The following is a 26679-nucleotide window of genomic DNA, read 5'->3' as shown; positions in this document are numbered from 1 at the left end:
GAAGAGAGAGAGCAGAGGGAAGTGGCCGCTTTTTTAAATGGAGAGAGACCACGCCCCAATGGGCTGGTATCTCAGCGGCTATAGGCTGGAGGAGTGGGAGGACCTCCTGCAACAGTTTTCTAACTCTTATAGTTGAGTATAGGGGCATCTACCTGTAAACCCAGCATCGGGAGACAAGGGTAGAAGGACCATGAGTTGGAGGCTAGCCAGAACTATATAGCAAGAGTATTCTGAGTCTTATATAAAAAAAGAATTAGCATAGCCTTTTCATAAAAGAGAAGTAGAAAATACAGGGCTAGGGAGATGACTTGGTCAGTAAAAGGGCTTGAGAACCCAGTGGCTCTCTAGCACCCACGTTAAAAACTGGAGTGGCTGACTGGCCAACCTAACCAAATCATTGAGTTCCAGGTTTGATGAGAAACAGACCCTGTCTCAGAAAATAATGAGGAGAGATTAAGTGATTGAGGAGAGATTCAATGTCAACTTCTGGTCCTCACACAGATGTGTATGTGTGCACCTGTATACACACACACACACACACACACACACACAGAAAGAGAACTTTATCTTTAGCTGTGGACATTGAGCCAGGAAGGAGCGCTCTCTCTCTCTCTCTCTCTCTCTCTCTCTCTCTCTCTCTCTCTCTCTGTTTTGTTTTCTGAGATAGGGTTTCTCTGTGTAGCACTGACTGTCCTGGAACTCACTCTGTAGACCATACTGGCCTTGAACACACAGAGATCCACCTGGCTCTGCCTCCTGAGTGCTAGGTTGAAAGGTGTGCACCACCACAGTCTGTCTGTTGCGGGAGGTCCTTCCGCTCCTTCAGCCAATGGCCGCTTTTTTAAAGAGAGAGACTACGCCTTTGTTTGTATTCTTAGGGAAAACTATTAAGTTACATGTCAACCAGTGAAACAAGAATATAGCTACACATTTACATTATTATGTTTTAAAAAAGACTTTTAAATTTTATGTACACAACTACTCAAATGTATGTGCGCCATGTTTGTGTCCGGTGCCTGTGGAGGCCAGGAGGGTGTCAGATCCACTGGAACTGGAATTACAGGCCATTTTGTAGGTGCTAGGAACTGAACTTTGGTCCCCTGGTAAAGCAGCAAGCCATCTCTCCAGACATTTATTCTCAGAGAGAGAGGAAGGGAGGGAGGAGTGTGTGTGTGTAGGTGTGTAGGTCATAGGACAAGTATCTGACATTTGTTCTGCATGTTGACCCTGAGAATGAATTTGAGTTGTCAGGAAGGGCCTTTACACCCTGAGCTGTCTTGCCAGCCAGGGAATAGCTACTTTAAATTCCCGATTTGGGGTAATCCTAATGCCCTTCAATTTCTACCTGAAGTGATGTTTAAAAATCAATTTAGTAGTCTGTGTTCAAATTGTATTTTTTATTTTACCTGTAAAAGGGCAAAGTATTTGCAAACTGGTTCTCCTGGTCAACTTCAGACGTATTTCATACATATCTCTGCAGTAGGCTATTAGGAATTACGTGAGTGGCTTCCAAAAGGCCACTTCCATGTGGTCTCAAAGAGAAATGCCCTTTTTTGTGTGCTTCCCACCGTGCTGTGGAAGCAGTCCTTAGATACTCTACATAGCTGACATCTTCAGTAGATTTTTAAGGAAGGAAGCGAGGGAGGAGGGGAGAACTTTTACTGTCTTAGTGTGACGATGGGTCCTTAGAATTCTGGCAGTGTGTAGGGTCTCAGCAATCCAGTCAGGAAGAAATCCACAAGGTAGATTTGGTTCTGCAGATGCTAGCCGAAAGCTCTTCAACAATTAGGTTCTTTTTCCTCTTTCTTTAGACTACAGAGTCCCATGGCGACCGGTTTGGAAAGCAATAGTCCCCTTCAGCAGTTACCTAGTACCATGGCAACCAGGACGTCAGCAAAGCTGGATAGACCCACACAGAATAGCTGCAACCAGGCTTCTGTCCTGCCTCTTCAGTTCAGCTCTGCCTGAGGCCCACTGACGGAGCCAAAAACATCTCGGCTCGTACACCCCAGCATTCCTGTGTGTTGATGCAGATTTTCCCACAAGTAGAGATGAGGGAACACATGTATAGTACACTATATCTTGAAATCTCCCCCAAAACAAACAAAACAAAAACCCCAAAGAATGTATTTAAGAGGTAAGAGTGGGGGATGTTTGCAGGATGGGGACTAGAGAGCAGATGTGGAATTAGTGAAATTAAATTATTTCTCCCAAATAAAATAATTTGACAGTAGAGGAAGTTAGAGCCCTAAGTACATGGTGTGGGTTATTTATATTTAAATATTAAAAAAAGCTTCAGGGAAAAGCCTTAAAAATATTTTTATTTACCTGAAATAGAGAAATGGCTTTAAGGAGGGCTGAAGGGAAGGTAATGCTGTCCGTGGTGCTGAATACTACATTGCCCAGCTGTGCTCTTGAGGGTGCCCCCAAGATAGAGTAGGCGCGCATAGTCACGTCCGGATGCTGGTAACAGAAAGGGAATGAGGGATCGGAGAGAAAGCTTAATCTTCCTCTGGGAAGCAACTGGGAAAGCTCAGGATGAAATTACCTGGTGAAAGAAAGGAAAGTGAAGAAGGCTGGAGGTCTGTGGGCTGATCGTGCCCTTTTCATATGGAGATGTTCTGATCAGAGCCAATCGGGTCAGAGATTTCTGCTGCTTTGCTCCTGAAAAGAGAAGTGGGGGAAGGGAGAGAGCCGATGGCCACATTTCCCCCCAAGCCACATGATCCATTCCCCATGTGACACATTCCAGAGCCTTGGAAAGGAGAAGGAGGGGCCCCCCCGAGAGTGGGGCTGGGGGTGGGAAGATGGTTTAACAGTCAACCCAGCACAGCGTCATCTTGTCTCCTACCAGGAAGCAGGCTGTGAGCTGAGGGAAGGCAGAGGACATGAATGTGTTCGGAGGGTTTCCTGGTGGTTTATGGGATCTTCCAGAATCCTGTCTGAGAGCTGCTCCTGACCAAGAAGACCTACAGAGACTGTCTCTGAAATCAAGTCCCCATGAAGGTATGTGCTCGAGATCGCTCTATCACAGCTGGAATGTGGCTCGGAGGACACAATACCTTCTCTCTCTTATTTTTTCCGGGAAATTTGGAGATTTTATGGGTTTAAATGCTCATCAGGGGCATTACAGGTTCAAAAAGATGCTTAGGTAGTTCTGTAAAATAAATATTCCAGAGTAAGTACCTATTGAGGGGAAAAATTATTGTATATAGTAATTGGTAATAAAACCATAAACTCATTGATGAAAGGATTTCTCCCTGCTTAATCCCGGAAGGGTCTTGGGGAATCATCACTCAGAAGAGCTAGGTTTCATTGCCTCTGTTAGAAAATCCCATTCATGCCTGTGAGCTGCTCTTCTGTGCCCAGGTTACTGGCAGTAGCTTAGGGAGCCTGGGTGGATAGTCCTGTTATTCCTTTGTGCTGTTAGCTCATCCTCCTGATTTCCCTGATAACCAGGAGCACCAGTGATTGTCCCCGAGCTCTGTTTTAGGACCCTAGACTGCCACAGAACTCCACATCTTATGGGAAGCTCTTACAGGAATCTGCCAGATTTAAAAGCTAGAATCTGCCATGCACTCATCTTGGTTTCTTCCAGTCTTTCAACTGAGCACAAAGAGAAGAGCTAGCAAATATACATTTCATTTCATCTAACAGATACTTGAAAAAGTTCTTATTCTGTGTGAGCCATGATTCCAAGCATAAGTAATCATTAATCTTTTCAGAATACAATTTAGAGATAAACCCAGGGACAGAGGAGTTAGTTCAGGAGCTATTCTACGGTCACTTAGGTAGCATATAATAGAACAAAAACTGAATCTCAAGACTCTTGATCTTGAAAGTCCTCATTCTTAACCACTGAGCTATGATGCTTGCCGTCTTGTGTTATCTGAAATGATGTCAACAGTCTATAGAGCTACAAATTTTGTTCAGCTGACGCTACTAGAAGATTGAGTCAGCTTGCTTGGCTAAAGCAGATCTCCAGTGAAATCTATATTTAATTTTGAATTATCCCAATAGTCATGTTCTGTACCCCCAAATAACCCAGTAAGTAATTGCCTGTTCTCTCCATCTTGAGCTGCATAAATACCTAGTAGTAAAACATGATGTTACTATGGTGATCACTGATGTATAAAGGAAAAAAGATAAATCTGGAATTATGTTATGGTTGAGTTTTTAAATCAAACCTAGAAATATTCTTCTATCCTCAGAACCTAGTAACAAGCCCAGTCTAAGCATATTGCTTTCATCTGATTCTTAAAAAACAATGAATATATCCTGTAAGCCTAGCACCAAGAAAGGAAGAGTGCCATAAATCTGAAGCCTGCCTGGGCTGCAGGGTCAGACTCTGTCTCAAAAAAGAAGAAAACCTTAAAAAAAATTATTAACTATGATGCCTGACTGCGTTTGTTGTTTTAAAATAATATGCTTTTAAAGCAAGGAGATCTTTCTTTGCAAATTATCTTAGTTTTTTAAGGGTAAAAGAAAATTGCTAGCTGGGTGGTGGTGGTGGTGCATGTCTTCACTTGGGGGGCAGAGGAAGGTAGATCTGTTAGTTCAAGGCCAGCCTGGTCTTCAGAGTAAGTTCCAGGACAGATCCTGAGAAAGTGTCTCAAAAAAATCAAAAATAAATAAATAAAAATTGCGAATACTTTTTTTATAAGTTAGGAATTTCTGGTGCTGGGGAGATGGCTCAATGAATAAAGCGGTTGGCGGGTGTGAGGTTCTGAGTTCAGATATTTAGCACTGAACTTGAAAAATAAAAATTGAGTATGGTTATGTGTACCTGTAATCTCAGCACTAGGAGGCAGAGGTAGGAGGGTCTTTGTGCTAGTCAGCCTTGACCTCTGTCCTGCATGGGTATGAACACACACACACACACACACACACACACACACACACACGGATTTTCTCACTGTGAGTGGTTGACAATGCCTCACAGGTGAGGAGTTAAAGGATAACTAAGTAAAAGAACCACCAAGAATTGAAGGATAGCCTGAGCTACAGAGTAAGCCTCTGTCTTATAAAAACAAATATAAAAAGTAAAAGATTTTCCCCTTGATCTGTGTGGGTTTCCTTCTGTTCTTATTCCTCCACGCTGTGGAAAACTGAAAGAGGTGCTGGGTCTAAAACATAAAGTGGAAAGATAGGCAGCAAGCTCAGATTTGCAAACTTTTTTTTTCAAAACATTGTGTTTTCCTCTAGTAGTTCATTGCAAAGCACTTCGAAGAGTAGTTGTTTTCTCAGAGACAGACATTTCTCTGGGACAGGTAACTTGAAAAGTGACCTAGTGAATGACAAACTCTTGGTGCACATATGTGAACCTGCAATGAGAAGACTCAAAACTCTCAGCAGCATTCTGCTGGAGCTAATTTTGGGGCCTATGTCTATTTTTTTTTTTGTTGTTGTTGTTGTTTAGTTAGTTTGCTTTCTGAAATAGGATTTCATGTAGCCTAGATTGGCTTCAAACTTTCCATGTAGTTGGCATGAGCCTTGAGGTGATCCCCTTTGCCTCCCCTTCCCAATCCTGGGATTATAGGCATGTACTACCATGCACTGCCATGCCCAGCCATGCACCACTATGCCCAGCTCTCTGCTGTAGGAAGGCCGCTTTTTTTGTTCCTGGCTGCTCAGCCCCGAAATAATCACACAGAAACATATTATTTGAAATACTGTTTGCCAATAGTTTAAGCTTATTTTTGGCTAATTCATATCTTAAATTAACCCATCTGTATTAATCTGTGTATCGCCATGAGGCTGGGGCTTACCGGATAAAGTTCCAGTGTCTGTCTCTGTCAGGGCTATATGGCTTTTCTTGATTCCACTTCTTTCTCCCAGCATTCAGTTTAGTTTTCCCTACCTAGCTCTATTTTACCCTGCCAGGCCCAAGACAGATCCTTTATTAACTAATGGTATTCACAGCATATAGAGGGGAATCCCACATCAGCTCTGAGTCTATTTTGCTATGGAATAATGCTCTTGTACACTGTAAAGATTTGTCACTCATATTTGTTTAATAAAATGCTGATTGGCCAGTAGTTAGGCAGAAAGTATAAGTGGGGCAACCAGACTAGGAGAATTCTGGGAAGAGGAAAGGCAGAGATGCAGTCGTCATCAGAAGCAGATGAGAATGCCTTATTGAGAAAAGGTACCAAGCCACATAGTTAAAAATAAATGAGAATTATGGGTTAATTTAAGTTGTAAGAGCTAGTTAGTTAGTAATAAGCCTGAGCTAGTAGGCCAAACAGTTTATAATTACTATAAGCTTCTGTGTGTTTATTTGGAACTTAATGCTGTGGAACAGGGTCTGACAAAAACTTCTATCTATACTATTTTATTTGCATATATTTATAGTAAAGCAGCAAATATACAGTAAGAAGTTGGGAGCAGTCAAACTGTACTTGGCATTTAAGTATGTTAGGCTCATTGTGAATCAGAGCTCAGCAGTGTTCTTAAATCCTTCCCTGGGCATCACTGGTCCTCCTCGGACTTCACTGTTCTTAAGATGAAATCCTCCTAGTGTATTGTGGGGAACTGGATGGGGACAGCCCCAGCAGTCTCAAACTCTGCTCAGATGCTCTGTCTAACACCTGCATTAACCCCTTTCTCATATATTTCATTCTGACAACAAATCAGTAGGTACTGCAATTCTATTGATGAGAACAATAAGCCCAAAGATAATTAACTTGCCAGCAGCTATATGGATTGTGAGCTTTAAGACCAGACAGACTGGCTCTGAGCATTTTTTTCACATTTAGCATTTGGGGGCAGATAATTCTTTGATGTTCTTGTAGAATGTTTAGCAACGTCCCTGGATTCTACCTACCAGACAGCAGTAACACACCCCTTTGAACCCAATGTCTCTAGATGCCATATGTCTTCTGGGAGGAAAAGTTGTTTCCACCTAAGAACTGCCAGACTGAAGCCCCAGTGCTCAGCCCATCTTTTACAGTCTCTTCATATTCAAAATGTACAGAGTGCCGGCAGGGTGGCTCAGCCAGTAAAGGTGCTTGTTGCTGGACCTAACAATCAGAATTGGATCGCTGGGACCCATACAGTGGAAAGAAAAAACAGTCTCTTGTAAAAATCGGACGTGGGTGCACACTTGTAATCTCAGGATTTGGGAGGCAGAGGTAGAAGGATTAGGAGTTTAAGGCTACATTTCAAATTTGGGGTCAGCTTGGGCTATGAACCCTTGTCTGAATAAATAAAATACAAGAACCTAAAAAAATAATAAGATGGGGCTGGGGAGATGGCTCCGAGCAGCCCTGGCTAGCTGTTCTTCCAGAGGTCCTGAGTTCAATTCTCAGCAACCACATGGTGACTCACAACCATCTGTAATGAGGTCTGGTGCCCTCTTCTGGCATTCATTCATATATGCAGGCAGAACACTGTATACATGATAAATAAATAAATCTTTTGTTTAAAAAAAGTGAAAAATAATAAGATAAAGAAGTTTAGGGGTGGGGCTGAAGAGATGGCTCAGTGGTTAAGAGCATTGCCTGCTCTTCCAAAGGTCTTGAGTTCAATTCCCAGCAACCACATGGTGGCTCACAACCATCTGTAAAAAGGTCTGGCGCCCTCTTCTGGCCTTCAGGCATACAGACAGGATATTGTATACATAATAAATAAATAAATATTAAAAAAAAAAAAGAAGTTTAGGGGTCTCAGTCAAGTAAAGCACTTGCTTCTCAACTAGGAAGACCTGAGCTAACTCCCTGGCACCTGTGTAAGAATGCTGGGCATCGCGGATGTAATCCCCGTGCTGGGGAGGCAGAGACTGGAGGATCTTAGCCTTGCTGGCCAGCCATTTTAGCTGAATTAGTGAGCTTAGGACCAATGAATGACACAAAGGAGGTGGGCAGCATTCCTGAGAAAGACACCTGAGATTGCCTTGCCTCCACATACACTTGCAAACATGCACATATCCGTGTGTACGCTAAGAAGTAAGACAAAGCAAAAACACTGAAACATACAGCAGAAGAGAGAAAACAGGAAACACAAGGGGAAAACAAGTTTTGGAGGAGCTTCTTTCTGGGTCTGTCAGGTGGCTGAAGCAGAGGCAGGGACAGTGTCTTCCCTGTGATGTGTGCTAGTGTTGCCTGTGCTGGACAAGTGTCAGATGTCCTCCAGAGCTGTTTCCTTTGGTGCACTCCCAGGGCCTTTGTTGCTGTAGGTAGCTTTGCGGCCTTGTCTGGGCAGGTGCTCCCACCCTCTAGCTAGCTGCTATTGATGTAGCTAGCAGGTGTAGGGGCAGAAACCCCAGCACTGCTCTCTGTCAGGCAGACCTATCTCCATAGCCCAGACACACAAATATTCATCACCCCCCTGGAGAGGTGCGGTTGTGGACATGATCTAATCCACTGGGGCTGCATAGTTCCCAGATTCCACAGCAGTGATCCTCTGGGCAGATAGGTCAGTCCAGAAATTGACCCACAAATTGACCTTGGACTCAGGGCTATCAAACTTCAAAATGATTCTCCATTGATGAGGTCAGCACCTAACCCCTCAGGGAAGCTCCCTCCCCCTGTAGGCCCCACTGCGAAGCAGATGCTCTGTGCCCCCAGCTGTCTTGTTCTCCACATTCACATCCCTTGGATGTCTTCTCTTTTCTGGGGACAGTAGCATGTTAATTCATGCTCCTTACATTGGCTGTCCATCCTCAGGTCCTTGGGGCAGTCTGGTCTTTTTGCTCAGTTTTTTTTTTTTTCTCTTTCTCTGAACTGTTTGGCTATTCCTATCACACCCTTTGTGAACTCCCACTGTTTTTCCTCTTTGGAATCAGTTCTTATCCTGATTCTTTTGCCCTGTCTTACAATGCAGCCTCTAATCCTCTACCTTTCCCAGAAGCCTTTTAATTTGATGGACTCTCTTTCCTCCCCTCCCCTCCCCTCTCCTCCCTTCTTCCTTCTTCTGTCTGTATGTATATGTCTGTGTGTGTATGTACTTGTGCATGCAGGGTGCCCTGTAACTAGAGTTTCAGGTAATTGTGAACTGCCAGACATGGGTACTGACAACAGAACTGGTCTTCTGCACGAACAGCAGGTGTGCACCAAGCTCTCTTTAGCTGCTGAGCTGGCTCTCTAGCCCCCATCTATCTGTCTAATTTTGCCTTTGTTTTCTGTGTTGTCAGCATCCTATCTTTCTTGACTTACTTTTCATTGTTGTGATAAAAAACCTCTGATAAAAAGTAGTTTAGAGGAAGAAAGGGTTAAATTCAGTTTACAGGTAACTGTCTATCATAAGGGAAGTCAGGGCAGGAGCTCAAGCAGGAACTTGAAGGAGAAAGACTGCTTGTTGGATTACTTGCAGACCTATGCTTATTAGCTAGCTCCCACAGTGGCCTCCCCCCCTCCCAATTAATAATCAAGAAAATCCCCACAGGCCAATCCCCTCAACTGAAAGTCCCTTCTCAGGTGGCTCTAGGCTGTGTCACCTTCACAGAGTCTACCAGGATGCCCTCCAGGAAGTTCTTGTCATCCCAGAGCCCTTGACCTTTCCTGTCTCCTTCTAGTAGTTTCCGCTTCAGGCCTAGCATCCACACCTTTCATCCATTTCAGTTCTCCTTATACCTGGCAGGAAGTGGGGATTTAGTTTCATCCTTTTTCTTGCAGATATCCTGTTTTTCCCGCACCATTTATGGACAAGACAATATGTGTTCTGAGCACCTTTATAAAAGTCACTTGGGTTTAGTTGTATAGTTCACGTCTAGGAATATGTGTGTTTGATGTTTTACTTAAATTTTTTGTCATTTATTTATTTTGGGGGTTGCTGTGCATGTCATGGCAGGAATGTGGAAGAAAGTCAGAGGACAACTTAAAGAAATCAGTTTTCTCCTTTTACTCTGGATTCCAAGGATGCAGCTTAAGTTATCAGGCTTGGCAGCAAAGTGGGTTCCCGCCAACCCCGATGTGTGTCAATGCCAGTACCATGCTGGCTTGGTTGCTACAGCTTGACTTTGACTATTTGGAGCTTTTGTGATTTGATATAAATGATTTTTTTTTCTAATTCTATAAGGAATGCCATTGGTATTTTGGTAGAAGCTGTGTTGGATATATATAGATATAGATATATATAGATGCACTTTGAGCATTACGGACTTCTAACAATTCTGATTCTTCTATCCCCGAACACAAAATTTTTCTTTTCCTTTTCCCTTCCCCTTTCTTTTCTTCCGTCCTTCCATCCCTCCTTTTGTCCATCTTAATCTCCTATTTCTTTTTTTCAGTGTTTTACAGTTCCCAGTGTAGCTGTCTTTCACATCTTTGATTACATTTACTCCTAGGTGTTTGCTTTACAGCCATTACAGATGAGATTGCTTTAGGTGTATATCAAGCGATTGCACTTTTGTGTATTTACTTTGTACCTGTAACTCTGCTGGATTTGCTTATCAGTTTAAATTGTTTTCAGTGGGACTTGAGGGTTTTCTTCACGCAAGAGCACATTATCTCCAAACTGTCTTGTCTTGCTCTTTGCCACCTTGATGCTTGTGACTTTGAGTGGAACACTAAATAAAAGTGATGGGAATGGGCACCTTAGCTTGTTCTATCTGAGAGACAGGTTTCAGCCTTTCCCTACTCATTGTGCTTGCGTTTTATTGTATTGAGGTATTTTTCCTATTCCTAATTTGTTGAGAGTTTTTAAGTAATGAAGCAAGATTCAATTTTGAGCCAGGTGTTGGTAGTATACACCTTTAATTCCAGCACTCAGGAAGCAGAGGCAGGGGATCTCTGTGAGTTGGAGACCAGCCTGGTCTGTATGGCTAGTTCCAGGGCAGCCCAGGCTATACAGAGAAACCCTGTCTAGAAAATACAAAACAAAACAAAAAAAGTAAATTTTGAATTTGAACTTTTATTACTATTCTCTTTATTTTTGGAGACAGTGACTTCTTATACTGTAGCCTAGGCTGGCCTGTAACTTAACTATGTAGCTCAGGCTAGCCTGTAACTCACTGTAGTCTAGGCAGGCCTCTAACTCAGTATCTAGCTCAGAGTGGCCTGTAACTCGTGATAGCCTAGGCTTGTCTATAACTCACTGTGTAGCCTAGGGTGTCCTGCAACTCCCCGTGTAGTTGCTGTTGCTCTCAGATCTGCATCCCTCCTGACTCATTCCTCTAGTGCTAAGAATAGAGGCTGCACCTCAAATCTTAGCACCTGGGAGGTTGAAGCAGGAGGATTAGAAGTTCAAGGTCATTCGTGTCTGTGTACCAAGTTTGAAGCCAGCCTAGGATGTGTGAGATCCTGTCTAAAACAAATAACAACAAAACAGAAAGAAAAAGGAAAGCAATTTAAAAAATTCTTCCATAATCCAAGGAAGTTCAAGACTAGGTTAACATCCACATACCTGTATAGTTTACATAGTTTGGTTATTGATTTCTAGTTTTATTGTAGTATAGTTGGAAAATATATTCAAAATGATTTTCAGTTTTGTTTGTTTTGTCACCTGTTGAGACTGTTTTGTGGACTATGAATGTCTGTCCTGGAGCGTGTTCCATGTGCTGGTTGGAAGAAGGCACATGCAGTTGTTGAATGGGATATTCCCTAAATGTCTGCGAGACCCACTGGGCTGTGATGCCAGCAAACTCTGTTCTTCCCTTATTGATTCTACATCTGGAGGACCTCTCCATTCCAGAAAATGGCTACTAAAGTCACCAGTAGTTACTATGTTGGACACACACACTATCTCAGTCCGTGTGTGTGTGTGTGTGTGTGTGTGTATAATAATGAATGACAATGTTTTATATATGTAGGTATATATATATGTTGCATAAAAATAGATATGTTTTATATATAAAACAATTTTTATTTACTTTTTTGGGAGGGAGTATGTATGTATGTATATGTGTGTGTATATATGTATATATATGAATACATGCATGTGTGCACATTAATTAACTAATTTTTGAGATAGGGTCTCACTATATAGCCCTGCCTAGCTTGGAACTCACTATGTAGACCAGGCTGGCCTCTGACTTAGAGATCCATCTGCTTGGGATTAAAGGCCTGTACGACTATGTCCATTTTAAATCTTTAACTTTAAAAATTTTTTTGCATGAGGTCTTAGATTCAGTTCCCAGTTCTATAAAAGGGAAATAATCAATTGACTCTCTGTGTGAGAGTTCCCACAAGGATTACTCTTGTGTCAGTTTCTGTGGCCCTCGTTTGGCCATGGGTGATCCCAATTCCTGACTGTTTCGCTCCCCCACCCCAGACTGTTGAGTCTGCTAAGAAAGCACTGCGTAACTGCTGCAGCACCAGCCAAGTGCTTTTTGTTGTTGTTGTTCTCTAAAAGTTCTGATCAACAGTGTTTATTATTTTTAAGGGGAGAGGGTGTTCATTTGTCATGGCCCATGGTTGAAGGCCAAAGGCCAAAGGTCCTCGCCGTCCCCTTTTACTTCGTGCTAGAGAAATGGACTCCACACCCAGGCTTTCAAGGCCAACACTTTTCCTGCTGAGCCATCTTGCTGTACCGTTTGTCCCCCGACTCTCAAATGTTCTTAACGGAAAGGTTGGCTTTCCGGCCCCGTCTTCATGCTCTGGCATGTTTTAGCTTGTCTTTGTCGTTTAAACAAGCCTGAGTATCTGCGGGTGCTCTGCTGTTGCACACTAGATGGCATCCTAAGTTCGGGTTTCCTCAAGTCTATGGTTCTGTGCGTAGCCACTGTTGTGACCTAGATGGCACTCCAAGGCCAGACTCAAGCACACAGTTGTTCATCATTGTTCTTCATGAGACACCTAACAAAGGGTGGTCCTTCCTTGATGGCTGGGGCCAGTCCCTCGCTGTGGTCCCACACTGGAGTTCGGCCGACCTCTGGGCAGAATCACCGTTAAGGTGCTACCCTCAGACTCCCGTAATCATTGATGCTACAGCACTGCCTAGCCTGCCGAGAGCAGTGTGTCACAGGACAGGCCTCCGTTCATTTCCACTAAAACCATGACTTTGGCACTTGAATAGGTTCTAGAGATCAGGATATATATATATATATATATATATATATATATATATATATCTTTAAAACGGAGTTACATTTTAGTAAACTTTTGTGTCTTTAAATTAAAAAAATATTATTGTGTGTATGTACATGATATATGTATGTATGTATGTGTAGGGTATGCATGCCGTAGTGTGTATGTGGAAGTCAGAGGAAAACTTTGGAGAGCTGTTTCTTACTCCATATGGGTTCTAAGATTCTAACTCCACGTCTAAGCCTTGCATGGCGTGACAAATGCCCCACTGAGAATCACTGGCCCTTTTTATGTCCTTTGAGACAGAGTCTGAAACTGGTTGGCCTAAAACTTGCTATGTAGTCCAAGCTGGCCTTCAACTCTCAGTGGCCCTCCTGTCTCCTAAGTGCTGGGATTACTGTCATGTGTCACCACGCCTGTGGAGACCATGACTTTAAAAGAATGGTGCTGTTGTTATGAGAGAGACGGGAGGATACAAGCTTACCTGGCCACTTAAAATCGTGTTAAATGTGTAGACTTTGTTATTTTAGAATGTACGTGGTGGTTTGTTTTGATTGTCACAGGTGATTTGGAGAAAACCACAGCCTTAAGTATTGTCAACCATAAGTCTTTAAAACCATATCACACATCATGTACTATAGTGCTCACATTAAGTCCATTGGCTTGGACTTCTTCAGGACAAATGGCTTTTGTGAAGGGGTTTAGGGTACCTAGTTCCTTTAGCACTTGCATTACTCTCATTGGTGTCTCCACTTCCTCCCTGCAGGTGTGTTGGTGGCTACTACCTCAAGGGATTCCATAAAGCATTTATCTCAGTGTTTCCACCCCAGACAGCAAGCATCCAAAAGCTTCTGTAGGTGTGCTGTGAATTCTGTTTTCCTGGAAGTGGCATGTTGTATGTAGTTCAGTAACTAGCTCTGTAGAGAAGAAGGAAAAAACTATTTATTATATTTGTCTATTTCTGTGGTATGGATATGTCTTAGTTTGGGTTTCTATTGCTGTGAAGAGACACCATGGTTACAACAACTCTTATAAAGGAAAAACATTTAATTGGGGTGGCTTACATTTTCAGAGGTTCAGTCCATTATCATCATGGTAGGTTACATGGCGGCATGTTTAATATGAAGGCAATAGGGAGTGGACTGACTAATTGGATGTGACTCAAGCATATATGAAACCTCAAAACCTGTGTCCACAGTGACATGCTTCTGCCAACAAGACCACACCTGCTCCAACAAGGCCACACCTCTTAAAAATGCCACTTCCTTTGGAGGCATTATCTTTCCAAATCATAATGCAAAATGCATTTAGTCCAACTTCAAAAGTCCCCATAGACTATCACAGCCACAACAATGTTCAAAAGTTCAAAGTCTCTTTTGAGATTCATGCAATCTCTTAACTGTAATTCCTTATGAAATTAAATTAGAAAAGTAGATCACATACTTCTAACATATAATAGCACAGGATATGTGCTACAATTCCAAAATGTAGGGAAAAGAACATAGGGAGGAAATACTGGACCAAAGTAAGACTGAAAACCAGCTGGGCAAACTCGAAATTCTGCATCTTCATGTCTGATATCAAAGCACTCTTCAGATCTCTAACTTCTTTCAGTTTTCTTGGACTGGTTTCACTCCCCATAGCAGCTCTTCTCATCGGGTATCCCATGGCTCTAACGTCTCAGGGTCTCCAAGGCGATCCAGGTTTCAACTTCACAGCTTCACACAATGGCCTCTCTAGGTCTCCATTCAGGAACATCCTTGGTATATGCCTGGCCTCGGTGACTTTATTCCATAACTTGTTTCTTCTATCCTTAGCTCTAAATCCAGAGCCACAGCCAAGTTCAGTTGCTTGCTGGTGGTAGAACATGGCCTTCTTGTTCAATTACATCTTCATCAACTTTCTGTTTTCAGTGGTTACTTTTGTTACGTAAGCTTGGCTATCTTGGAACTTGTTTTATAAACCAGGATGGCCTCAAACTCAAAGATCTGCCAGCCTCTGCCTTCCCAGTGCTGGGATAAAAGGGGGCACCACCACACCAGGTTCTAAGCTGTTCTTTAATTCCCTTCCACAGGTTGGAAACTTAGCTGGGTGAGATTGTACCCTGAAGTCACCACTCCCTTTATTCCATTTCTTAATCTGTTTTTCTCCTTGAATCAGGACTTAGATCCATTCCACTTTTTGGCATTCCTTTTCTCCTTAAATTTTACATTTTGTAATTTACTCTGCTCAGCTTGCATCTTTTCATTATAAATCTTCCTTAGAGTTACCACTAATAACCACATGACAGAGTTTATACTAGGCTGTTTTGAGATTTCTTCTGCCAACAGAATTAATCCAAAACTCTTCACTTTAGACTCAGACAGAATTTTCAGACAAGGGCAAAAACCAGCAACATTCTTCACCAAAATATCACACGACAAGTCTCTAGACCACGTACTACCATTCTTCTCCTCTGAAAGCTCTTGACCCCCATAGTTCAAATCATTCTCAGCACCATTGTCTTCCATGATCCTACTAGTATGACCCATTAAGCAGTGCTTAAAGCATTCCACTGCTTTCCTAACCCAAAGTACCAAAGTTCAAATTCCTCCAAACAAAAACATGGTTGGGCCTATCACAACAACACTCATTCTCTGGTACCCACTTCTGTTTTAGGTAGGGTTTCTATTGCCTTGAAGAGACACCATGGCCACAGCAACTCTTATAAAGGAAAACATTTAATTGAGGTGGTAGTTTAGAGTTTCAGAGGTTTAATCCCTTATTATCATGGTGGGGACCATGGCGGTATGCAGGCAGATGTGGTGCTGGAGAAGGAGCTGCTATATACTATATTGTAGCCAACAGGAAGTGGACTGTGTAGACAGTAAGAGAAACTTGAGCAAAAGAGACCACAGAGCCTACCCCTACAGTGACACACTTCCTCCAAGAAGGCCACACTTCCTAGTAGTGCCACTCCCTTTGGGGGCCATTTTCTTTCAAACTACCACACAGCATTTCTGTTGTAGGTGGCTAATTACAAATGTCACCATGATGTCCTTGAGTCTAGAATTGGGAAGCAATGTGTACATTTACCTGAGAGTGCATTCTATTCCCTTCCAGGCGACCATTGTTTAAGGCATTTCTCTTTTTATGTACAGGCAATACAAGCCCACAGTAAAAGGAATGGCTAAAGAAAAAAAAACTATCAGCATGGTATTTTCTTTAAAAAAAATACTTAAGTATTTTTATCTTACATGTGTGGTTGTTTTGCTTGCTTGATCGTGTGTGCGCGCGCGCACGTGTGTGTGTGTGTGTGTGTGTGTGTGTGTGTGTGTGTGTGTGTGTGTGTCTGTGTGTAGCCTTCAGAAAGCAAGTCAAACAGGCCATACTGGATTTGTAGAATGTATAGTCCTTTATACTGAAGAGTTCTCCAGAGTGCTGTGTTCAGGCTGCTGCACTTGGTGACTGTGTTGTTTGTTTGTTTGGTTTTGGACAGGGTTTCTCTGTGCTGCCTTGGCTGTCCTGGAGGTCAGAACAGGCTGGCCTTGAACTCACAGAGATCTATCTGCCTCTGTCTTTCGAATGCTGAGGTTAAAGGTGTGCATCACCACTATGGCTGTTATTTTTAGGTCTTTTAAATATATAACTTTTTATATATTCTCTGAGAATTTCATACATACATACAGTATATTTTGATCATATTTGACTTCAGCTTTCCTGTCTAAACCCCTGTAAATCTCCCCCTTCACCTCTGCCTTTCAAAATCATGTTTTTGTGTGTTCTGGTTATAATGCTGGGTTTGAAGGGTATACCACCATGCCTGACCTGTCTTTCTTTTTTAACTCACTGAGTCTAATTTGTGTTGCCTGTATATGCGTGGTTGTGGGGCCATCCAGTAGAGCATGGTCAACCAACCAGGGATCATATCCATAAAGCTGTCACTAGCTCCTCAGCTAGGGATGGATATATCACAAATTCCAGCGTTCAAGTTGAAAAGATGTTATCTGTGGGTAGGCGAGAGGCTGTAGGGAATAACTTGATATTTCTAGTTTTGGATGAGGAGTCCAGAAAGGCCTCCAAGCACAGCCTGTGTGACCCTCTAGATTCAGGTCAAGCCCCTGTGGTCTCCGTGTACATGAAGCTCACCCAAATGGAGCAAGAAACCCAAAGTGACCACTGTTTCCAACTGTGTGGTCTAGGGGAAAGCTTCAGGCTCCCTTCCCTGGTAAAACCAGCTGGCAATATCATCTGCCCCCGAGGATTATATACAGAAGTATTACCTGTGGGTGATGCTAATATTGTCACAGCCCCACTGTCATCGATTGACCTTAGGTGCTGCAGTCCGTATTACTATTCTGTAGAAGCATTCTAAACTAAGCTATGTAAAAAACTAGCATTTTGACAATCTTAAGCTAAGATTGATTTTTTATTTTAAGTTTTTTGGTTTTTGAGACAGAATCTCTCATCCAGGTTGAATACAGCACAGACAACCTGGTCTGGAGAACTTCAGTATAAAGGACTACACATTCTACAAACTCAGTATGGTCTGTTTGACTTGCTTTCTGAAGACTACACACAGGCTCAAATGAAGAGAGGGAAAAGTTGGTCTCTGTTTTAAAATTTTAATCATTTTAGAAAATACTGTGGTGTGGTTAGATAGATGGCTCAGTGGCTAAGAACACTTTCTGTTCTTGCAGATACCCAGGGTTTGGTTCCCAGCACCCACGTGGTGGCTTATCTATAAGCTCACACTTACCGAGACGTCTCTCTATAAGTTCCAGGGGTTATAATGCCCTCTTCTGGTCTCTTTGGGGACTGCACACATCACACACACACACACACAATCAAGCAAGTAAAAAACTGCACATGTAAGACAAAAATTTTTTTTAAAGAAAATACTATGCTGATAGTTTTTTTTTTTCTTTAACCATTCCTTTTACTGTGGGCTTGTATTGGCTGTACATAAAAGAGAAATGCCTTAAACAATGATGGCTTGGAACGGAATAGAATGGACTCTCAGGTAAATGTCAGTTGTTAGTGGTGTTTTTTGCATGTGTGTGTATATGGTATACATGCATGTGTGGACGCAGAGGCCAGAGACTGACATTAAGTGTCTTCTCTGGTCTGCCTTATTTACTGAGACAGGGTCTCCCCATTGAACCAGAGCTTGCTGATGCTGCTAGTCCAACTGACCAGCTTGTCCTAAAATTTCCATCTCTGTCTCCCAAGTGCTGGGATTATAGCCAGGCCTCCATGCCCACCAAGTTTTATATGGGTTTTGGAGGTCTAAGGTTTTATATGCATCCTTCCGATACTTGTGTGGCAAGCACTTTATCTACTGAGTATTTTTCTAGCTCCCTTTACTAGAGTTTTAAAACTCCTAGGAGTGACGTTGCATGGTATAGAAACTAACTAGCTATTGGTCAGCTTAGATGGGGTCAGCCCTCCACAGTGCACAAAGTTCATCATGTGTGCCCCTCTTGGTTTTTGTTTTTTTTTCTTTTGACAGGGTCTCATTTTACAGCTCTGACTGGCCTTGAACTCACAGAGATCCACTTGTCTCTGCCTCCCTAGTGCTTAGATTAAAAGCATGTGTCACCACATCCAAGAATCCTTCTCTTTGTGGTCCTTCTCTTCATCTTATTAGCTTCCAGTCCTCCATCTGCCCATCAGTCCGTCCATCCATCCATCCATCCATCCAGGATGCAGTGTGCCAGCCTCTAGAGAGACATTTTACCTCTATCAGTGCTCAGACTGCCCTCAGATTGCATCCTTAGGCTGCACTGAGCTTTTGTCTCTTCCCGCCCAACTATATCCTTGTCTCGTCTCCTCTCTCTGCCCAACCATATCCTGGCACCTGTCTCCACCTCCATAGCTCTGGGATTAAAGGTGTAGGATCCCATGTAGCTAGAATCACTTTTGTGTTGAGCTCTTTCTCTTTTAGACAGATTCAGTCTGGTGTAGACCAGGGTGGCCTTGAATTAACAGAAATCCCTCTGCCTTTGTCTCCCGAGTTCTGGAATTAAAGGTTTGTGCCACCATTCCCTGGCCACTAGTGGCTTAGCTCTGCACTCTGATCTTCAGGCAAGCTTTATTTGTTAAAACACAAAATATCACTACAAGATGCTGAGATAAAGTTGCTTCTAAGAGCATTTGAAGCAATGCAGATTTAGAGGCATTTAAAAAAATGTCAGTATTAAAACTGTGTCAGCTGGTTAGGCACAAAACTGGTTAATGTACTACAAGGCAACAGAGCCTAACTTTGGGATTATTTGTTCAGCTAAACAGGTATACGTAAATTAACATAACTTCACAGAGTATCTGTCACTTCTAAAATGACCATGTATAGATGACTCTAGACATAGTTACTAATTAAACAGCCCTCCCCCCCTCTTTTCCCCCTAAAAGGCTTTATTTCTACACTAGCAGAAGCCTTTGAGAACTTTTACTCTGGGACGCCAGGATGACAAGGAGCAGGCTTTTCCCTGCTTTGGGGTAGACCTGTCTGTGGGCCCCTAAGCTGTTGTCCTCTGCCCTAGTGTGGCAGTGGAACCGGGTGACCGTTTCCCCGCCCTCTCTTCCAGCATCGTGTTTTCTTCTGCTCCTACAGTTATTGGCGTTCAGCTCCCTGAGAACACAGTGATCTTCTGTCTGCTCCCATTGAATTTTCCTAGCAGTGCCATGGGTGGGAGGAGTTTGTTAAAGTTCCCTGTGCTTATGGGTCCAATTCAGTTAATATTTAACAAGCAATTGTTAATGCAAAGTCCTTGAGTTAGACTGTGAGGCATGGAGAACAGAATAATGCCTCCTCCATAACCCAGAGTTCAGTGGGCAGAGACAGAAGCATAGAAAGCTATTAAAGTTGTGTTCCTTAATCGTCACCTGAGGGTCTCTGGAACATCCTGATGCCTTCTATGTTCCCGACTTATTAAATTAAAATCCCGGGGCTGGGGAGGGGGGACCAGAAATCAGTATATTTTAGAGGTTTCTGGGAGATTATAGTGAATTGCTAAGCTAGGGAAAACTTAGTGAAGAATTAAGTGCAGAATGAACAGGGTACCACAGCCTTTCTGGACAGGCTAACCTACTATCCAGTCACATTTCAGCCCATGAGTGCAGAAAATACAGCAAAATACAGCCTTTCATTGTAAGTGTGGGGAAGTCTTAGGTCAGTTCGGTTGCAAAGCACCTGCTGAATAGACTCTTCTGGGGGCTGGAGAGGTGGCTCAGTCAGCGTTGGACAGCAAGTGCAAGGGCCTGACTTCATCTCCTAGGACCCATTTGAAGGGCTGAGCACTGTCGAATGGTCCTGTTAGCTCTGGTGCAGAGCAGAGGCAGGAGGACCTCAGGAGGTGCTAGCTAGCCAGTCTGAGGCCTGTGTCAAAAACTACAGTGGAGGGCCTGAAAAGGTGGCTCAGTAGTAAGAGCATTTGTTGCTCATGCAGATACCCCAGCTTTGGTTCCCAGCATACATATCGTGGTTTATAACTGCCTGTAAGTTCAGTTCCAGGGGATCCAACACCCTCTTCTGACTGCTGAAGACACCAGGCATGTACACAGTGCACATACATACAAGTAGGAAAAACGCTCATACACATAAATCTAAAAAAAAAAAATTTAAATTTAAGATAATGTGTGGATGTTACAGCTTACTCATACCCACATTTATTTTAAAACGTAATACAGAGGACAGTGAGTGAGGAAGACACACTGTTGTCCACACACAGACAAATGCATATCACACAGATGTGCACACACAAAGGATAAAAGGCGGTATGGTGTGAAGGAGACTGTGTCTAAGGATAATGCGGCCTTAACGATCAGCCCAGAAGCCTGCCCTCTGAATTTGTGCTGTTTTACTGGGATTTTTTTTGTCCGCTGTCTTTTTGAGGATCCTTCCTCCTTTCCTCCTTCCCACTCTCCCCCCCCCCCTTTTCTTTTTCTTCTCCCTTTACCCTTTTTTGAGACAGGATCATTACGTCGCCCTGGCTGTCCTGGAACTCATAGAGTTCTCCATACCCAGCCTAGTAGTTATGTTTTCTAATCATTGACAATCGACCACCGAGCTCGGTGTCTATACAATGGAGTCTTTTTGCCACTCCTGGGTAATACACACAGAGGTACCTGCACATCTGTGTTCACTGCAACCCAGCTCACCACAGCCAAGATACAGAATCAGCCAGCAGATGAATAAAGAAAGTGGGCTACATACGGAGCATAGTGGAGTCCATCCAGCCATACAGAATAGAGTGAAGTGGATGGAGGTGGAGAGCCTAGCAACAAAACAGCTCAGACACAGACAAGTGCCACATGTGTTTCTGTCATCTCTGGATCCTAGATTTTTAATAGATACATGAAATCATTGATGTGTGTGTGTGTGTGTGTGTGAGAGAGAGAGAGAGAGAGACAGACAGACAGACAGACAGACAGACAGACAAGACAGACAGACAGAAGCAAGATTGTCTGGGAGAAGAAAGCCTAGCAAGAGGGAAGCCGGGCGGTGGTGGCGCACGCCTTTAATCCCAGCACTCGGGAGGCAGAGGCAGGCGGATCTCTGTAAGTTCGAGGCCAGCCTGGTCTACAAAGGGAGTTCCAGGACAGGCTCCAAAGCTGCAGAGAAACCCTGTCTCGAAAAACCAAAAAAAAAAAAAGAGGGGAGAAGAGGATGTTTTGGAGGGTGAATGTGGTCAAGCACGTGGCTGGCCTGAACGAAATGTCTATGAAATCCAGTACTGTACAGTGAAGAGTATAAAAAGACCTGGCTCGTTAGCAGCCAGCTTACGTGACAGCATCTTAACAGGAGGCTTCATTCTTGTCTTATCTAGAACTAAGAGGAAAAGAATGACTGCTATGGTTTTTCTCACAGAATGGAGAACGACCAGCTGCCTGTGCTTACTGCTACCCCGCTGGTGCCCCTTCAGAACCACAGCTGCATGGAGGCAGCTGAGGCCCTGCTGCCCAGTGGCCTGGTGGAATTCCATGAGGAGCACGGCTGGATGAGCAACAGGACAGACCTTCGGTATAGACTGAACCCTGGAGAGGTGGCTACAGCCAGCATTTTCTTTGGCGCTCTGTGGTTGTTCTCTATCTTTGGCAATTCCCTGGTGTGTCTGGTCATCCACAGGAGCCGGAGGACTCAGTCCACCACCAACTACTTTGTGGTGTCCATGGCGTGTGCTGACCTTCTCATCAGTGTGGCCAGCACGCCTTTCGTGGTGCTGCAGTTCACCATGGGACAGTGGACCCTCGGCAGTGCCATGTGCAAGGTCGTGCGCTACTGCCAGTATCTTACCCCGGGTGTCCAGATCTACGTGCTTCTCTCCATCTGCATAGACCGATTTTACACCATCGTCTACCCACTGAGCTTCAAGGTGTCCAGGGAAAAGGCCAAGAAGATGATCGCAGCCTCCTGGATCTTAGATGCAGCATTTGTGACCCCCGTCTTCTTTTTCTACGGCTCCAGCTGGGACAGCCATTGTAACTACTTCCTCCCTTCCTCCTGGGAGGGAACCGCCTATACTGTTATCCACTTCTTGGTGGGCTTTGTGATTCCCTCTGTCCTCATAATCTTATTCTACCAGAAGGTCATAAAATACATCTGGAGAATAGGCACTGATGGGCGGACCCTGAGGAGGACGATGAACATCGTCCCCAGGACAAAGGTGAGAACCGTTAAGATGTTTCTCCTCTTGAACGTAGTGTTTCTGTTCTCCTGGCTGCCTTTCCACGTGGCTCAGCTCTGGCACCCCCACGAGCAAGACTATAAGAAGAGCTCCCTTGTCTTCACAGCGGTCACGTGGGTGTCCTTTAGCTCTTCAGCCTCGAAGCCCACTCTCTACTCAATTTATAACGCCAATTTTCGGAGAGGGTTGAAAGAGACTTTCTGCATGTCCTCGATGAGATGCTACCGCAGCAATGCCTACACCATCACAGCCAGCTCGAGGATGGCCAAAAGAAACTATGTCGGCATTTCAGAAATCCCTCCCGTGAGCAGGACGGTAACCAAAGACTCCGTCTATGACTCATTTGACCGAGAGGCCAGGGAAAAGAAGCTTGCCTGGCCCATCAATTCAACCCCACCAAACACTTTTGTCTAATTTCTAAGAGTTCTTCCACTGTTGTTATGTGCCAGAGATTAAAAACCTTTAACTATATAAAGAGGGAAGGGATTGGCGTAGTTCTCACTCGGCCGTCTGTTTGTAAAGTGCATCCACTGTTGATTGCGGTTCCTGTGGATCTTGTTGGTCAGTAGTGCGCCCACTGATAGATGCCCGTGAAAAGTTCTTTCCTGGGCTGGAGATGGCTCAGTGGTTAAGAGCAGTGGTTGGTCTTCCAAACCCCAGCACCCACATGGCAGCTCACAGCCACCTGTGTTCTGGTTTCAGGGGAGTCAGTGACCTCTTTTGGCCTCTCGGAACACTACACGCTTGTGCACAGACACTTATGCTGGCAAAGCACCTTTACACACAAAATTTTTAAAAAGCAAAAACCTCTCTGTTCGTTTGTTTGGAAGTTCTTTCCTGAATGGGAGCGATAGCTCAGAGGGTGGGGGCGCTCACTACCAAGCCTGACGACTTGAGTTAGATCCCGGTAGCCCCCATGACGGAAGGAGAGAACCAACTCCCACAAGGTGTGGTCTCCACACACGTTTTTGTGGCACGCCTACACTTGTGTCTGCACACTCACACTAAATAAATGTGAAAGAAAAATGTAAAACACTTTGCTATTTTTGCCCTAGCACCCTGTCAGTATACACACTCTTCTATTGTTGGTTCTGTCTTGCTTTGTTTTGTTTTTGTCTTTTCTCTACTGAATTTTGGTAACCGCGGCCTCCTATTCCACTGAAATCTGTTAAGCAGAACATTTCAAGAACTTGTGTTTCTCAGCCGAGCAACCCTGCCCATCCACCGAGCCTAATGGGACTGGGGAAGCCTCCTGTGATGGGTTTAACCATTCTTTGGGGGAGAGATGCTTGCAGTCATCTACCTTCCTTGCCTTCTCTTGTTATCCTTCCTTAGTCCAAGCAGCTGGTGAAGCCTTGAAAATCCACTATTGATTTATTGGTGGTGGTGGGGTGCACTTGGAGAGACAGAGGACAGCTCGCAGGAGTCCTTACCTTCCACTCTGTAGGTTCTGGAGCCTGAACTTGGGCCATTGGGCTTAACAACGGGCACCTTCCCCCCTGAGCCTTCTTACTGGTGTAAGCTTGAAACCAGTGCACCAACATACTGTGATTCACCCACAGAGCTCCTAGGACCCATATCTTCCTTCTCTAAGTCATATTCAGGCAAAGGAGCAAGCCTCCTTGCTAGGCTTGCCAAAAACAGGAATGACATTTCTCTGTGCTCTGCAGTTCACAAAGAGCTCTTCAAATGCCTGGACCTCCTGTGACCACCAGGGCACAAGGGCAAGATTTGACTACTTTTTCTCCTATAAATTTGGACACGAGGCCTTTTATTGTAATTACAATAAAAAAAAATAACCATTCACTTACGTGTTTGTGGGGGAGGGTGCCCACAGAGACCAGAAGATGGCATTGGATCCCCTGGGACTGGGATTACAGACTGTTGTCAGCCACCCGACACAGGTGCTGGGGTCAAATTCGGGTCCACTGCAAGAGTGACATGTGCTCCTAACTGAGGAGCCATCCCTCCAGCCCTATGAGGTCATCTTGTCAGACACCCTTCTCTTCTGTCTCCCTAGCGTGAACCATGATTTGCTTCCAAACTCGGACAGGAACCATGACTTAGGAGTTGGCTCCTTTATTCCCAGGTTTGATTTGAAATCTAGCACTAATACCTTTAGAAAAAAAAAAATATATATATCTGAATATAGCACACACCCATAATTCCAGTCCTCTGGAGATGAAGGCAGGAGAATCAGAAGTTCAAGGTCATCCTTGGCTACGCGTGTAAGACTGTCTCAAAGACAATACAACACAAGGAATTTATTTTAATGAAGTAAGGGCTTTACAGACAAGCCTGGTTTGCATTTTCATGGGCTAGCTAACAAGCCGCGTGTAATAACTCATTGCTTAGCAATCTATGTATTAGCTCATCCTCTCAACCATTCCGTGATGTATTTATGGGTTTTACTTGTGTTTCTTTAGTTTGGGTCTCATTTTACAGCCCAGACTGACTACATATTCAAGGCACTCTTGCCTCAGCCTCACCTGTGGTGAGTTCATAATTGTCTCTATTTACCAGATGAGGAGGCTGGAACTTCTCATGTGAGGCAGCTTGTTAGGTTGGAATGTGACAGCTGGCATTCTGACTCAGGCCCTCCTCCTGTGGCTCATTCCTTACCATTTCAGAAGTCTCTTCAGAGACTTCTGACGTGAGCAGCCCCATCAAGACGTGCCCTGTGGGCCTGATCGCGATTTTGTAAAGATGACATCAAAATGGAGTTTGATGCTGGCTCACACCTTTCTCTTGGCCATAGATTGGTTCTTCAACCTCATCCAGAAGTTAGTCTCACAAACACCAGTAAATAAGACAAGACTGAGTTTGGTATTTGTGACAATGGACAGCAATGCAGGCACTCACTTTAAATCACAACACTCAGGAGGCAGAGACAGGCAGAGCCCCGAGTTTAAGCCACCCTGGGCTCCATAGCAAGATCTGGGCCAGCCAAGGCTACATAGTGAGAGCCTGTCTCAAAAGCCAAGACAAAACCCAAACAGAACAATAAGATATTTGCTTTAACATCATCTGCAGAGGTTGGACGTGCTTGCACCCTTGCCAGCACGCCGGAGGCAGGAGGACCTGGAATTTCAAGGTCAGCCTGGTCTACACAGTAGGCTCCAGACCAGCAGGGTCATGTCGTGAGACTGTCCTCAGAAGCGGATGACAACAACAAAATACCTTCAGAAATGCTTTTAGGTCGAGATGCTCCCTTCAAAGGACCAATTCAAAAGGCTAAAAATGTAAAAGAAAACAAGACCTTGTGTTTCCCTCTGTCCCCCTCTTCGCACGCTTGGCAGATGTCTCTGGAATGAGTCAGAGGCTTGCCTCACTTGGCCTCTGCATTTCATGGTTCAGACTTTAAAGCAGAAAGCTCCCTTCTACTTGTTCTACTTATTTATTTTTGTTTGTTTTGGTTTTCGAGACAGGGTTTCTCTGTGTGGCCTTGGTTATCCTGGAACTCACTGTAGACCAGGCTGCCTTCAAATTCACAGAGATCCACCTGCCTCTGCCTCCTGAGTGCTGGGATTAAAGGCTTGTGTGTCATCACCTGGCACTTATTTTAAATACTGTAGTGTGTATGTGTGTGTTGAAGTGTACAAGTGCCTGCGGAGAGGAGGAGAGGGCATCAGAACCATCTGGGAACATGACGCCAGTCCTTTGCAAGAGCAGCAAGTGCTCTAATTGCTAAGCCATCTCTCCAGACTCTGTTTATTTAAACTTTACTATTGTTATTGTGTGTATGTATGATGTGTGTGTGCACAGGCATGCAGGCTCACTCAGCAAGCCCAGCAGCTTTCCTACTTTGCTTCGGTGCCTGTGATAAACACCATGACCAAAAGCAACCTGGGGAGGAAAGGGTTTATTTCATTTTACAAACCTCACAGTCCATCATGAAGGGAAGTTGGGGCTGGGGCCTGGAGTCAGAAACCGAAGCACAACCCAGGGAAGAATGCTGCTTACTGGATTGCTTCCGTGGCTTACTTAGCCCAGGACTATCAGCCCAGGGTGGCACTGCCCACAGTGGTCTAGGTCTTCCCATGCCAATC

The 26679-nt window shown here is 44.1% G+C and overlaps 1 protein-coding gene across 4 annotated transcripts in view; it reads left to right on the top strand.

Annotated features, from left to right (window-relative positions):
* Gpr19 (G protein-coupled receptor 19) overlaps nucleotides 1–24120 on the top strand; it is a 31553-nt gene extending 7433 nt beyond the window's left edge. Inside the window, exons 1-3 of one of the 4 annotated variants that reach the window (XM_041638751.1) lie at nucleotides 2108–2137; nucleotides 2855–3006; nucleotides 21814–24120. In XM_041638751.1, the coding sequence (XP_041494685.1) occupies nucleotides 21815–23044 (1230 nt within the window). In that variant the 5' untranslated portion in view covers nucleotides 2108–2137; nucleotides 2855–3006; nucleotide 21814 and the 3' untranslated portion in view covers nucleotides 23045–24120. Of the gene's footprint in view, nucleotides 1–2107; nucleotides 2138–2453; nucleotides 2583–2854; nucleotides 3007–21772 lie in introns of those variants that run through there. The other 3 variants (XM_041638755.1, XM_041638745.1, XM_041638758.1) reach the window with 3 other exon arrangements.
* The last annotated feature ends 2559 nt before the right edge of the window (nucleotides 24121–26679 follow it).

The sequence above is a fragment of the Microtus oregoni genome, unplaced genomic scaffold, assembly GCF_018167655.1.
Source record: "Microtus oregoni isolate MIOR12 unplaced genomic scaffold, Mior012 000002F_ref0000024, whole genome shotgun sequence".
NCBI classification, from domain to species: Eukaryota; Metazoa; Chordata; class Mammalia; order Rodentia; family Cricetidae; genus Microtus; species Microtus oregoni.
Note: the sequence above shows the minus strand (reverse complement) of the source record. Positions and strands in the feature narration are given on the sequence as shown.